The 16033-nt window shown below is 43.2% G+C and overlaps 1 protein-coding gene across 1 annotated transcript in view; it reads right to left on the bottom strand.

Moving 5' to 3' along the window:
- Positions 1–16033, bottom strand: part of MYO10 (myosin X) — a 203966-nt gene that overhangs the window by 63487 nt on the left and 124446 nt on the right. Inside the window, exons 13-19 of the mRNA XM_070411924.1 lie at positions 15838–15938; positions 15673–15739; positions 14810–14902; positions 14219–14287; positions 13938–14020; positions 10572–10680; positions 7967–8047 (exon numbers count right to left, since the gene is read on the bottom strand). Coding sequence (XP_070268025.1) covers positions 7967–8047; positions 10572–10680; positions 13938–14020; positions 14219–14287; positions 14810–14902; positions 15673–15739; positions 15838–15938 — 603 coding nt within the window. The remainder of the gene's footprint in view (positions 1–7966; positions 8048–10571; positions 10681–13937; positions 14021–14218; positions 14288–14809; positions 14903–15672; positions 15740–15837; positions 15939–16033) is intronic.

Raw genomic sequence — 16033 nt, forward strand, 5'->3', positions numbered from 1 at the left:
GAACTTGAATTAGAGGATCTGCCCTTAAGAGATTATAAGAGATAACTTTTGACCTATCTGCAGGGCACTGGCAAACTTCTGTTTACAAAAGGTCTGCCTGAAAGGACCTTTGAGCCCCCAAGGCGCCTTACCACATCCCTAGTTCGGGATGTCTATCTTATGTGGGGTCTCTGATTCCCTCATGTATAGGGGGTTCCTGTGCGGACAAGATTAAATTTGATTTTCTCTTATCCATCTGTCTCCTCTTAATGTAGTTATTCAGACCAAAAGAGCCATCCCTTCACATACCCCCTTCTATATTTTCTGCAATGCAACAGCCAAGAGCTGAGTGCAGCCTCCAGCCCTGCTTCGAAGGCAGAGCTCCTGCTTCCACAGTGGCTTATAGATAATGGTGCATTTTACCATCATGGGAGTCATATTCAATAAAATATGGTTACAGCTCACGCTTGAACTGACTGATTACAACCCCAGAAAGTTCCATCAAAAGGCAAAAATCCAAAGCTTAATCTTTCAGTTTAAACCCTTGTTATCTGATAGAGTGACACTCCAGACCTTCTTGCCCAATTGGCAGGTAACAAAGGCCCTGGGCGACCCCAGTTGGATATCTGAGTATCTGACTTTGAAGCACCAGCCCCAGCTTGAAGAAGAAGTATTTGTGCGTGAGCCTCCTGTGCTGTGCTTGGCTGTTAAAAAAGGGCTTTGAACCCTAGGGGGACCCCTGAGGAGGGGTCAACCGCCCTATGAGAGGTAGACAGAGAGAAGGAACGCATTAAAATAGAAAGATAATGACCTATCGAAATGTCCTATAGGCATGTTCCTAGAGCAAGGGTGGGCAAACTTTTTGACTCGAGGGTCACAATGGGTTCTTAAACTGGACCTGAGGGCCGGAACAAAAGCATGGATGGAGGGTTTGTGTGAACTAATATAAATTCAAAATAAATATCATTACATAAAAGGGTACTCATTTCAAACCGGTGGGGCCGTAGTTTGCCCACGGCTACCCCAGAGTAACTTCCAACTACACAAATCAAAGATAATCCAGAAGTGCAAAATGTGCCAAAATAAATAACTGGAATGGAACCTGTGGCAATAAGGATTAAAGACAGCACCTAAGAGTTTACCTCTGGCAACGTTAAGCACTCACATACCATGAGCATCTCTCCAGGGCCCTTTTATGAGCAATTGGATCCAACATATACTGAGCACACAGGACATCCTGGACATGGAGCCAGGCAGCAGGGAGCAAAGATGTGCAAGGCAGGCCCTGCAAAGCTGTGCTGGTCACTGTTTTCTCTATCTATGAAATACTGTCCTCAGAAAACAGGATTAGGTTAGAGCAACCAAAGCCTAAAATGAAATGTAAGGGCTGCTGGGATGAAGTTCAGTAAGGTTCATGAAAGATAAAATGAGAAAAAAAAAATGACAGAGGAAGAATAAAAATCAGACAAAAGTTCAAGGTAGCCTGGCCGGCATGGCTCAGTGGTTGAGCATCAACCTTAATCAGGGCATATGCCAGGGTTGTGGACTCGATCCCCAGTGTGGGGCATGCAGGATTCTCTCTCATCATTGATATTCTCTCTCTCTCTCTCTCTCTCTCTCTCTCTCTCTCCCCTTCCTCTCTGAAATCAATAAAGATATATAGAAAATTCAAGGTAGTTCATACACCACATTATCATCAGAACCTTTCACAGGAATGTTTGGTCTTTGTTCAAGGCAAAAAAGAAAAAGAAGGCCTAGACAAACATGTCAGGCAGCACCTGAACCACACAAATATGACTCCTGAGGATTAAGTGTGATCGATTCATTGATTCGGTCTTCAAATCTTTATGTCTCTGGAAGCAAAAGGCTCATGTTTCCACAATGCATGCTCATCGTTGTCACTTGGTGTGTGGCCGCGGGCTGTCTAGGGTGCTGCCCAAGCGAGGGACCTCGTCTGAGGTCAACAGTGGTAACGTGAAAGACGGGGATGCAGGCCATCAGGGTTCATTTCAGTGCGGGACACCGGCATGCTCTGACTTTCCTCAAAGACTGTGTGAGACCCTTGGCAGCCGCATGTCTCAGAGAGACAGCTTTCACAAGGGCCAGCCTTGGCTGGGTGGCCCATTGTTTGGAGCATCGGCCTGTACACCAAAGGGTTGCGGGTTCGATTCCTAGACAGGGAACATACCTAGGTTGCGAGTTTGATCCCTGGTCTGGGTGCGTATGATCGATGTTTCCCTCCCTCCCTTCTTCCTTTCCTCTCTCTCTAAAAAAACAAACAAACAATAAATATAGCCTCGTGTGAGGATTTAAAAAAAATGGCAAGAGCCAAACCTTATGTCTCCAGCTTCACTCTCTTCTCTGCTGGACATCCCTTTTTCCAGCAATATGACTGCAGTCTACCTCACAGACCACACAGGTTCCCTCCTCTGGGGCCTGGTCTCCAGCCTCCCTCAGGGTGGCCAGCCCTCTGCTCTCCCTTCCCCTCCTCTTTTAAGTAAACTGCTCCACGGTGGCCAGTCTCCAGCTCACTGCTCCCCCGGTGACCACAGGCCTGCCTTTGGGAAGAAGACCTGACAGGATGCTTCAGGATATTGTCATGTGGGGCTAAAAAAGTAGAGACAATGCTGCTGAAATCAAGCATGGTCCCCCTCTAGCACCTGCATGCTCCCCACAGCACTGGGAGGTGAGGCTGCCAGTCCAGCTCCAGGTGACAGCTGCCCAGCTGGGTGCACTGCAGGCGGGGGGAGGGGCGGGGGGGGGGTGGCTGGGCTGTAACTGTAGACAGCCAGTTCTCACACCTGGGAAGGTTTCCTGATGTGTATCGGTCTGTTGCCTTCTTTAATTCTGTCCTGCACCTCCTCAGGGTTTTTCGGAGGAATGTTAATGACAGACTTTTCTTACTGGAACTCATTTGCTAAAATACCAGCCATGGGGGGGGGGGGGGGGCGGGGGGGTGGAGCGGGAAGTAGATCACAGGCCCTGGGTTACCCCTGGGGGGAAATTCTGAGGAGGCAAAGCAGGTTTCCTTGCATACAGGCATCTCCTGGGCTTGGTTTGGGCACTCCCGGCCAGAAACTACTACTGCCTAAGCAAATACAAGAGAAAAGTGCTAACTGGCCACACCACCATCTAAAAGTCATTCAATAGGGAAGTCTGCCCTTTGCAACCTGAAAATTCCGAGTCACGTGGAGGAGAATATCCTTCAGGGCTGCCGAGGACAGAGCACTGGATCAAGAGCTGTGCTTCTTAAAATTCACTTTATGAAGCAGCACCAGGAGGACTTTCCAAGGACGCCAGACAGGAGCCTGTTCTACCACACCTGGTGTTAGCTACCAGTTGTTTGCAAAAAGAAAAAAGTCCATCTGTGACTATAACTGAACTGACATAATTGTTCCACTCTCCCTGCACGCACCTGCTTTTCACAGCAAAATACAAAACCCCGCCATACTCCCACAAAGGAGTTCCCGATGCCGGAGGCCCCAGCGCCCGCTCTGAGCCGCTGCCTGGAGGGGAGGCAGCCAGTCCCGGCAGCCCAGGCCCAGGGCTGCGTGTGCTCATACTGGCCAGGCCTCCAGGGAGTCTTGGATATGCTGGACGGGACGTGCTCCTGAGAGCACAAAGCAGCTACTTCGCTTTTTTTTAAGGCCACAGACTTTAGAGCTGCTGTTCTTATCCTTTTCTGGTCACAGAATTGAAACAAACACACACACACACACACACACACACACACACACACACACACTGTAGGATCTGCCAAAACCCATGATCCATATTCCTGAATGATACACAAAGTACCTTCATGCACATGTATTTGAATAAATACTCTCAAGCTGGTGATGAACAACTCACTTGAGAAGGGTGGGAGGGGAGGGGAGAGGAGGGTAGATGGCCAAACCCCTCCATGCTGGAAATATAGATGCCCCATCTTGGGGCAAAGGAAGGCAAAGTTTTCCCTGTGAAATTTCTAGAAGCTTCTATCTTTGGACAAAAGAGTATTCATAAAAAACTCCAAATGAGGGCTGTTTACATACATGTCATGTAACAATCACCAGTAACACTCCCGAATTTTCAATGGAACTAAATGAAGGTTGAGCGAGTCATAATTTAATATCTCCATATTCTAATTAGCATCTTTACACTTAAAAATCACACCTTCATGTCAGGCCTCAGACAAGTCGGTTCTTGTGTCTATGCCTTTACTGCCGGGGTGTCTTTAAACTGTTACCAAGACATTTTTTTCAAAGTCTTTACAGCCCATCTCTTGGTGTGTTGGGAACCTGTGTCCGTCCAGGGTCAGGAGAAGAAAGGGGGTGTGGGCGAACACAAATGGAAATGTGAGTTTGAGCTGGATCTTTTTTTCTTAAATGCAAAAACCAAAGCAACTAGGCACAATCAAATCCCAACAAGGAAAAATAAACATAAAAAAGAGAGTAATTTTTTTTTTTACTGTCTGGCTGTGGAACAATTTTCAATTCAAGAGGGCCTAACTTAAAAAGCTATCACAAAAATATACATTTTTAAAATCAAAAGCTATTACAATTTAAAGCTTTGTTATCCTTATAACGATGCAGAGATAGTAGGTCCCCCGTTTCTTTGAATCTGAGATGCCACCGCTAAGGAAGAGAAAGAGCGTGCACTAAACCATGGCTTGCCAAAAGCTGTAAATCCATCCCAAGCTCCAAGACCTTAAGTTGGAAAAAAGCCATGCATACTTAAGGATGAAATACAGGATTATCATCTCTGTTATAAAATCAGAAAAGAAATGCTGACAGGTGTTAAACAGCTCCCTTCCCAAATGACAAGCCCATTTATACTGTCTTGTAAGTATTGCCCATTGGGGTTATAAAGTGAAGAATAAACCAGCTGGAATGATATGTGGTTATGTCTTAACTGTTCATTTCCTACATAATGTGAAAAGCTATGTATTGCTTATGTGTCATTTTTTGTGGTCACCTAAAACACTTTAATGTAAATGTGAAAACGGGGAAGATGAGTTACTATTTATTTAGACTGCCAGAATAGATGCATATTAAATTAAGTCATCACAGATCTTCTATGTAAAACCAGTCTCGACCACCTTAATGCCTTATACATGCCGATTCTCACCATTGTACTACCCAGCAAGGTAACAAACTGACAGGTTATTCCTCAATAAAGAGAACATACACTTCCGCCTTCCGAGAAGACAGAGAATTCAACTGTAATTCTTAATAAATAAACATCTTGAAACCATAAATCAGGAATCACTGCAATACTAAGTCAAAGGCAACTGGTAACCACCATATAAAGATCTAGCCTCAGCCACATTATCAGAATCTAATACAAATCTCATAGGACACAGTTCAGGTCAGGTTCCTTATCTTAATCCTTCTGAGGATGACATCTGTTTTTCAACATGAGGGGCCCTTGACATCACTACCTTGTGGGGGTTTACCTCTCTTCAGTGGGAGCTACTAAGAGCTGATATTCACCAAATGAAGATAATTTCAAATTTTTTTTTTTAAATCTTTATTGTTCAGATTATTACATTTGTTCCTCTTTTTTCCCCCCATAACTCCCCTCCTTCCAGCTCCCACCCCACCCTCCACCCTCACTCCCCACCCACTGAGTTCATCCATAGGTGCATGATTTTTGTCCAGTCTCTTCCCGAATCTCCCATTCCCCTTCCCCCCCCAAGAATAGTCAGTCCATTCCCTTTCTATGTCCCTGATTCATTATAGTCACCAGTTCATTCTGTACATCAGGTTATTTATTCACTTGATTCTTAGATTCATTTGTTGATAGATGCATGTTTGTTGTTCATAATTTGTATCTTTACCTTTTTCTTCTTCTTCCTCTTCTTAAAGGATACCTTTCAGCATTTCATATAATACTGGTTTGGCGGTGATGAACTCCTTTAGTTTTTCCTTATCTGTGAAGCTCTTTATCTGACCTTCAATTCTGAATGATAGCTTTGCTGGATAAAGTAATCTTGGTTGTAGGTTCTTGGTATTCAGCACTTTGAATATTTCTTGCCATTCCCTTCTGGCCTGCAAAGTTTCTGTTGAGAAATCAGCTGACAGTCGTATGGGTATTCCCTTGTAGGTAATTGAGCCTCTTTCTCTTGCTGCTTTTAAGATTTTCTCTTTGTCTTTTGCTCTTGGCATTTTAATGATGATGTGTCTTGGTGTGGTCCTCTTTGGATTCCTTTTGTTTGGGGTTCTCTGCGCTTCTTGGACCTGTAAGTCCATTTCTTTCCTCCAGGTGGGGGAAGTTTTCTGCCATTATTTCTTGAAATAGGTTTTCAATATCTTGCTGTCTCTCATCTTCTGGCACTCCAATGACTCTGATATTAGTCCGCTTAAAGCTGTCCCAGAGGCTCCTTACACTATCTTCACACTTTCGGATTCTTTTTTCATTATGCTTTTCCAATTGGGTGTTTTTTGTGGAATCTTTGGTTTGATTCTTGTGCTCCTCTGGTCTGCTATTGGGTATAATATTCTTTATTTCAGTCCGTGTATGCTTACTTTCTAATTTCTTTATCGTAGCATCGAGGGTCTCATTAGTTTTCGTGAGGCTCTGCACAAATTTATGGCAAGCCCTCAAAATTGCGATTCTTAGCTCCATATCCTCCATTTCTGTCATGTTTTTTTGTCTCCGCATCTTTTATGCTTTCTTGGTGCACCCCCTTGTGGTCTCTGTGCGCAGTCTTGTTCTAGCCAAGCCTTAATTGTTGTAGTTAACACTAGAGGGATTTGACCACCAGGCCGACTGGCGGTGGAAATCAGCTGTGGGAAAACTTCAGTCCTCAGGGGAGGCGCTAGTCCAGCCCTTGCCTGAGGCGATCGGCAAATGGCTCTGCGCAGGGTTTGGGCGGGGCGGGCTCAACAGGGCGGGGGGGGGGGGGGAGGGAGCAGCTATGGCCGCTCTCAGTCCGTCCCCAGGGGCTCTGCCTCTCTGTCCCAGCAATCGCTGCAAACCTCGGAGGGGCCGTAGCCAGACAGTCCCGCTTCTCCCGTTTGAGTCTGGGTCCCTAGAGACTCGCCCGGATCTGTAGCCCAGAGTCTGAGACTCACTCCTGAGTGGAAACGACAATCGCGCCCTCAGCCGCCAGCCCGCTTTGCGCGCGCACCCTCACCACCGCACCGCCGTACCTTTAAATTTTCCACACTGCGCCTCCGCTGAGCGTCGGAATGCTGTTGTTTTTGCTTCTAGTTGAAGAGACTCTCCTCAGCCAGCCTTCCCGTGGTTCTGGTTGATGTCCGCTCCGACTTTTAGTTGTATTTTTGAAGTGGTTGTCCACGGCGGCAGTCTCCGGTGTTTACCTATGCCGCCATCTTCGATTCCAATTTCAAATTTTTAACAACACTCTAAGGCAAGTTGCCCAGTTTAGTCTTGGACGGAGCAACTTCATCTATATCTAATGCTAAATTTAAATTTTCTTTGTTAAAATAGCTTTCCCTTTTAAAATTCACATTATTTCTGATCAGGATATGGCATTCAAAGTAAAATCTCAGAGCCTAGATAAGCAAACTCATAATGGCAACCTTTCAGGAATTTTCAAATTAGTTTTGACCACCTGAAGTCCTTAAAACACAGAATACAGACTCTTCATCACGTTTAACAACAAAGCAAAAGAAAAATCAAACAAACAGAAAAATCAACCACCAAAAATACACCAATGATTTCTTCTAAAATAGAAGCTTGACCAAGAATTTCACATCAAGTGCTTAAAAAAACACACACACAAAAAAGTCAAGGCTTTACAGTGTTTCCTTTTCAACTAGACTTCTTTAAAGCTTAATGGCATCATTCAAAAGCAGACGAATAGACCCAGGAGACAAAGGGAATCTTTCCATTCAGCAACGTTCTTTTATAATAATGCCACATCCATCTCCAACCATCTATAATGAAAGGACTTCGGAGAAACCCAATCTGTGAGTAACCACCCTAGGAGGCAGTGTCCTCAAAGACGGGGTCTCAATCTAGAACTGGCCCCTCTTACCTTCTGCATGTTTGGCTTGACACAGCGAACAAAGAAAGGATTAGAGGCGCTTAGGGTTGCCATCAAGGAATGCAGTGAGTCCTAATAGAAAGAAAAAAGTACATGTCTATTTAGTCTTTTAGTATCTCGTTCTTTAAATTTCTCAGCACCTTAGACACTTATCAGAAACAAATTAAAAAAACAATTTAATCATAGGAATAATAATGGTCTTTATTTTTAATTATGTCAGTCTAAGGTAAAGTAAAGCAAGGATATTATAATTCATTGTCACTGCAATTATTTCACAATACAGTATACAAATTTCATTTGTCACTTCCTTGAAATAGTACCATTTTAAAAAATAACATTATTCTGTTAATCAGCAAAAAAATCATAGGCTATTTCAATGGTTAGCATAGAAAACCTGAGAAATATGAGCTCTCCCACTGTAGTTATTTATCCAAACTCATTATTTCCATCCAAATGACCTATAATCCTTTACCAGCACCTCGCTGGTCTTTGACCTACAATCTCCACTCTTATCTTCAATTTCTGTAACACCGCTTTATTTTCTTCTTCTTTACAATTTTTTATTGTGGATTTTTAACATTTACCAAAGCAGACAGCATGCAATGAATACTCATCATCAGCTTCAGCTAATCCCATTTCCTCTGATCCCTCTCTCCATCCGTACCATGCCCACCCCTTGCAGAAAAGCAAATCCGAGACATTGCTTATTTCATCCCTCAAAATTTCAATATGTTCTATTAAAGGATAATCACTTTAAAAAATATGTAGACAGATAACCATATCCATATAATCCTAAAAAGATTTACCATGAATTCCTTAATGTTAACATTAAAAAGTGCAATTGTCTCATTTCATGTTAAAATAGTCAACTGTCGCAAATTTCATTTTTAAATGCTTTGTTCTTTGAATTCATGTATTGTAGTCGGTTGATATATCTCTTAAGTCTCTTTTAATCTATTGGTTGCCTCCCCCGCCCCCCCCCAACCCATCTCTCTTTTTTCTTCTTACAATCTTGCTGAGGAAACTGGGCTGTCTGTAACACTATATTGATTAGTTACTTCTCTACTTAAAAGCTTTCAAGTTTTTCACAGATGACAAAATGTCCTGGCATCCATGGCCCTTCATATCCTGGTACCAACTTAAGTTTGTACAAGGTGGCTGGTCAGCTGGCCTGTACCTATTCACAATCCTCCCAGGACAGGACTCATCGTATTCCTGTCTCAGGAGTCCTTCTCTTGCCCTTGTCTCTACCTGGTAGGTCCACCCACTCTTTTCCATTTCCATGATTCCTAGTCCAATTTAATTCCCAAAGAGCCACAAAGCCTTGCAAGACCACACCAACCTAGAAAAAGAAAGCTCCACCGGGAGACAAAGCTAGGTTTTAGAGTCAGACAGACTTCCGCTTAATTCAAATCCTGCTCAGTCCTCAGAGGGACTGAATGGGTCTCCATTTCCCTAAACCTGAGTTTTCTCATCTATAAAATGGGGACAATTATGTATATTTATACAATTATGGGAGAAGTGAACAAGATATATGTTCATAAAGTGATTAGACCAATGCCTTGCACATGAGTGTATATAATAAATGGCAGCTATTATGATTACATCTATCTGCCCCTCATGTGATCACACTACCCAGCACTGCCAGCCATGTTGGGTGTATCTGGCTTATCGCCAACCACATTGCACAACAGACCACACACAGACTCCCACTGATGCATCCAACTGTGAGTAAATAAAAGCACCATAGAGGGCAGAGGTTCTAAATGTCTGTTGACTGCCCAGCTGGTGTGGCTCAGTGGTTGCATGTTGACCTATGAACCAGGAGATCACAGATCTGTTTCTGGCCAGGGTACATGCCCAGGTTGCGGCTTGATCCCCAGTAGGGGGCATGCAGAAAACAGCCAATCAATGATGATCTCTCATCATTCGTCTTTCTCTCTCTCTCTCTCCTCTCCCTCTCTCTCTCTCTTTCTCACTCTCTCCCCTTCCCTTCTTCTCTCCCTCCCTCTCTGAAATCAATAAAAAATATATTTTAAATGTCTGTTGACTGATGTGTTTCCGTATCTCTTCATATTAGGATTAAGTTACAAAAATGGTCATCATATGCTCTACCTCTAAACTAAATAAAATGCTTAAAATAAAAATAAAATGCTTAAAATGAAAATAAAAATGTTCCTTGTTTTCCTGCATTCTGAACTATCTGACAAGGTAACTGACATTGATCTTCCTTAAATATGCACTTGGTTATTATTCCTAGTTATGATATTATAAATAGACCTGAGAAAAATACAAATATTCAGACATGGGAAGAAATAGACACAATTTTCACATGATCATCTGGATACAAATCAGAGTGATCCCACATGGCCAAACACAATCCCACATGGCAATTCTTAAGAATTGCTATTTCATAATCTAAGAATAAGCAGCTACTTATTTTTTAACAACAACGAAAAAACTATATACTATTTTTGGTTTAAAGGATGATATAAAAGAAAAACACTGGCTCATGGAGCTCTTGATCCTAATTCCTACTTTCAGTTCTTAGATCACAATAACAACGAACTCATCAAAGCCAGCAGAGGAGACTAACCTTGAACTGCGAGCTGACCGTGGGCCGCCGGTGCTTGCTTCCACATTTCAAGGTATCCTGGCTATTGCGGCTTGAAACGTGTTCAAATAGGTCATAGATGAAGTCGAATCTGTGAGAGCAAAGAGCAGGGACCATGAGGGGCACACACCCAATTATTAGATGCTAGATTACTGTAATTACAATGCATTTTCCCACTGACAGTAACACACCGAGGCCTGGAAGAGTTAAGACAGCTCCAAAGATTTCAAACCAACCACTGCCTCAGGCATTGAAAAAAAATTTGGTCGCCTCTAGAGCTCTAGAGCAGTGATGGCGAACCTATGACACATGTGTCAGAGGTGACACACGAACTCATTTTTTTGGTTGATTTTTCTTTGTTAAATGGCATTTAAATATATAAAATAAATATGAAAAATATAAGTGTTTTACTATGGTTGCAAATATCAAAAAATTTCTATATGTGACACGGCACCAGAGTTAAGTTAGGGTTTTTCAAAATGCTGACACGCCGAGCTCAAAAGGTTCGCAATCACTGGGCTAGAATCTGGCAGAACAGTGGATTGTGATGAAAGTGACGCACAGCCCAGGGTCCAGTTAGCAGAGCACCACCTCAGCTTCTGCCGCCTTGACTTCCCTCCGGTTGGAGGGACATAATGTTTTGCTCATGTCACAGTGTTGCAGCATCCATTCATTTAACAGGTGGAAAGGTGCTCACTCTCGAGTGAGGCAGACTGGGGTTCAAATCCTGCCTCCGCTATTTCCAGGCCAGGTGACTTGGGCAGGATGGTTGTCTCTCTCCAGGCCTCAGTATTTCCATCTGGAAAGTGGGGGTAATCTTAAAATTTATCCCATCACTCTGGGGTGAGAATGAAATGAGAAAATGTACAAAAGGCTGAGCAGGGTGCCTGGCACATGGTAAGTGCTAAAGTTGGTAGCTGGTACTATTATTAAAAAGTTGTGTAGAATTCCATTGCCCCTACTAATAAAGTAGAAGGCTTTTCAGTAACTTCTTTTTATCTTCCTTGCATGGAAGACATTTGGGGCTGTAAAGTGGGGGGCGTGGGGGGGGGGGGAGAATATGTGGTTTGGTGGCTTCATTGAGACCAGGAAAGGTGGGGACAACGTCTGGGCATCCACAACTCCCAAGGTAGCAACGCCAGTGCTTCCTCCGTCACATCTCCCTTTGCCCCAACCCTTCCTCAATTTTGTCCCCAGGGGCTACTTCATGCTCGCTCCAACAATGCTTTGCGTGCTCTGAAGAAAAGCTCTGGTCCCATGACCCGGTCACAGATGTCAGGGGTGAAAGAGCAGAGTGAGCAAACAGCCCACGCCTCTCTGTTTGCAGAGAGAAACCTGGGGCTGAAGCAGAGAGTTCTTCAGTCCCATCACAAAACAACTTCTCGGGTGAGAGTGAAATGCCAGCTTGCTGATCTCCATGCCTGGGAGCTTCTCATTACAACGGAATGCTTCTGTTTAACACCAAGACACTGCTTTTCTTTAAATGCATCACAATAACTCAGAAACTTCTCTGGTAGATAACATGCCATGGTATTTTTCAAACATCGCCATTTTTACAGGTCTAAAAACTCATCTAAGAGTAAAAATGGTGACAATTTGTAAATAGGGAAAGAGAGTTAAAACACATCTGAAGATGGAATACTTCCAATTCTGAGCTTCTAAGCCAGCCGTGGGCAAACTACGGCCCGCGGGCCGGATCCGGCCCGTTTGAAATTAATAAAACTAAAAAAAAAAAGACCGTACCCTTTTATGTAATGATGTTTACTTTGAATTTATATTAGTTCACACAAACACTCCATCCATGCTTTTGTTCCGGCCCTCCGGTCCAGTTTAAGAACCCACTGTGGCCCTCGAGTCAAAAAGTTTGCCCACCCCTGCTCTAAGCTGACACTTGAGATGGCTCCCTTCCCCTCAGTACACAGCTATCTAAGTGACCGGGAGGCCACCTGGCCTTGGCATTCCAGAAAGTATTACACCTTTAAAATAACTGGGCTACTTTCCTTCCTTAGGTATTAAAATTTTATTTCTGTTATATTCACTCGGGATCTGACACAGGTATTGAAAGCTTTAATGTAAGCTTATTTTCCTCCCTTTTTCTCTCACATAGCCTCCTAGTTTAATACATACATAGCTAAGCTAATCAACTATCGATTAATGGTGTAGATTTACAATTCATGAATGAATAACTGAATGTGTAATAAACTTATCATTTTAGCTGAATTGATACCGGTTTATTTTTCCTGACAGACTTTGTACTAACTACAGACATAAGGGTCCTACAAACCCAAGGCTGAAATCAATTTAACCGCAGCTCTAAGCTTGTCATGAAGAACGTCGGTCATACTGGTTATAGTTTTGGGTTCTTAAGCCAAGCCGACCAATCAAAACTAGAGGGATCTTGGCCAAGTCACTTAACTGCTCCAACTCTCAGTTTCCTTATCTGCATAACAGGAGTCAAGATTGAAAGGGCCGGCGGGGCACGTGGCCCCGCAGGCATCCGGCAGGGAGGATGACGGGCAGCCATGGCCGAGGCAGCGCCTGACCAGATAGGCGCAGGCCCGCGGACGCCCAGAAGGACCCGGGCCGCCCTCCTCGGCCTCCGAGTCACTTTCGGGCCGAGCAGCGGGCGACCCAAGGGCCAGGCGGGGTGGTGGGCGGCCTGCCTCCCGGTGACGCCCACGGCAGCAGGCCTTGCATGGGAGCCGAGTGGCCGGCTTCCCATCCATTAAGGGACCTCCATTTTGTATGGAACCATGTGCTCAGCGAAGGCTCCCTCCCCCTCGGAAGGAGCCTCTGCTAGCCACACCCACCATTTCTCTGGACTAACCAATGGTAATCAAGGGAAGTGCACGCCATCGCGATGACCACATCCTGTGTAATGGGTCACCAGCTCGTACCTGGCCAATCGGCGGGGGGCACAGCCCCCTCTCCCGCCCCTACTCCAACCCTCTATGAAACCCCTGGTTCGAGCAGACTGCTCTCTCTTTGCCACCTGCTGCTGCGTCAGTAAGGAAGGTAGAGGAGCTAAGCCCGGGCTTAAAATAAAAGACTCTTTGCTTTTGCATCGGATTGGATGGCTCCCTGGTGGCTTCTTGGGAATCTTGAAATCTGGGCATAACAAAGATAGTATCTAACTCATGGATTTGCTGTTCTTACAGCACCTGATTAAATCGTAGTCACTGCTATTCATATATCTGTTGGTCATTTTATTGATGAACTATTGTCCAGGGAAGAAGAGAACAGATTAAGTTGCTGCCATATTCATTGTTTTGATATTTGTGAATTAAAAGCATTTGCATAAATATTACTTTGCTCACTAATGATGTCTTAGGGAAGAGACTGACATACCGGCTTTCCCTTAGCAAGTTGAGAAGATCATCTCTAAAGGTATCTCTGTTCTTCTCCAAGATGCCCCGGACATCATACTGCACCTGGTTTTAAAAAAATAAACGCAAGAAGGTAGAATTGATCAAAAGAGTAATCTCAGGTGATAAGCATGAGACTCCCTTTAAAGATAGGCCCATAAAAAAAAAGTCATATGAATATATTTATGATTGGCTTCTGAAAGTATTATTTCTCTAAAATACCAACTGGGCAAATGTCAATAAGGATCTTAATTAAGAAGTTACCTCTCCAGCGTAGTGTTTCACTCCAAAATTGTTGACTGCGACTCTGGGCTTCACGTAAAAGTGGTTATTCTAATAAAAAAAAAAAAAAATACAAATGCCTACTTTTACTTACTGGTTTCCACTGAGTTCCAGAGGAAACTAACTACAACAGTAAAAGCAATTTCAAAACCAGTCATATAGCCACACAGCCGTGATACACTTAATGAAAACCATGTCCTTCTTGTCTGTGTCATTACAACAGGTTGAAAATACAAAATTCTATACTCATATACATGGGCATAATCTGACACACAGCCCCAAATCTACCCCCTTGGCTGATTGTGATTTAGTTCTAACAATCGAAGAGGACTGTCATTGGTTTAAGAGGAAAAAAAGAAATTAAATGTGGAGGCACATGGGGGCCAAATCTACCCCTTTGGCTTATTTTAACTTAGTTCTAGAAATCAAAGAAGCGCTCCATTGGTTATGTAAAAAAACAAAATTAAATGTGGAGGCCCAGGGGGGCCAACAGAACTGAAATATCTCGAATGTCATTTTAATCCACAGATCTGCTACCCAGACATAACTAAGAATTGGCAGATCTTGACATACCGCATGTTGATTGTGTAATTTTTCCAATAAGGTGCTGTCCGTGGCTTGAGGAAAATGGCTTTCTTCATTGATAAGGGCCAGGAGACCAAGTTTCTAGAAGAAAGAAAGAAGGTTAAATGAATTAAAAGTGAACATAACATGCTTCAAAATATTTTAGAGCTCCTTTCCTCTCTACTCTCTATCAAATAAGTGGTTAAAAGAAAAGGCACAGCCCGGAGGTGTGGCTCAGTGGTTGAATGCTGACCTATGAACCAGGAGGTCACGGTTCCATTCCTGGTCAGGGCACATGCCTGGGTAGTGGGCTTGATTCCTCATGGGGGCATGCAGGAGATAGCTGATCAGTGATTCTCACTCATCATTGATGTTTTTAACACTCCCTCCCTCTCCCTTCCTCTTTGCAATCAATAAAAATATATTTTAAAAAAGAAAGTAAAAGGCACAGTTACTCTTTAATTGAAAAAATTCAAAATAGTACTTTAAAGAAATCCAATAAATTTAAATTCCACATAAACATTTAAAAAAAATTTGAACCCACCACCATTTTGTGGACAAAACTTTTACAACTGGCTGGTCTCTTACTGGTACTGGCAAGGCCTTGATGCTGACTTAAAATCTACGTGAGTAAAGCGGCTCTGCCCGCTGCTGATCCTAAAAATACTGAGTCAAGGAGACAATAGCCTTGAAGCAGCCAAGTGTTTAAATTCAACCCTGCACATTTACATTTACATTTCCAAATGGCCCATTGTGTTCTAAACATTCACATCTTTGATGTGCGTGTTCACACAAGCCATTTCGTTCCCATAAAGATGAATCAGCCAGCTGGACACCCTTGGGACTGAAACGACTCTTCAACAATACATTACCTTCTCGATCAAGTCCAGGCATTCGCCATTGTCTATCCAGTCAATATCTTCCCACACTAATCCTTCTCTGTAGAAATATTAAAAAAAGCTGAGTTATAGCAACCTGTACCTTTCTAATTTAGTGACTAATAAAAAAAATTTAAATAGGATTCCATGAGTGCTTACCTGCTATATTCTAGTTGTTCTAAAGAAAAAATGTGCTTGTTGAAATATTCCTGAAGTTTCTCATTTGCATAGTTTATATTGAACTGTTCGAAGTGATTAACCTAAGGGAAGAAACCATTCAAAAAGTATCTTTAATGCTCTCACTATTATATATAAAATGAAAAAAAAATCTCCAGAAAAAAAATCAGTGTTTGTT

This window comes from Myotis yumanensis, unplaced genomic scaffold, assembly GCF_028538775.1.
Source record: "Myotis yumanensis isolate MYYU_CA2020_CCGP unplaced genomic scaffold, mMyoYum1.0.hap1 SCAF_4, whole genome shotgun sequence".
Classification (NCBI taxonomy): domain Eukaryota; kingdom Metazoa; phylum Chordata; class Mammalia; order Chiroptera; family Vespertilionidae; genus Myotis; species Myotis yumanensis.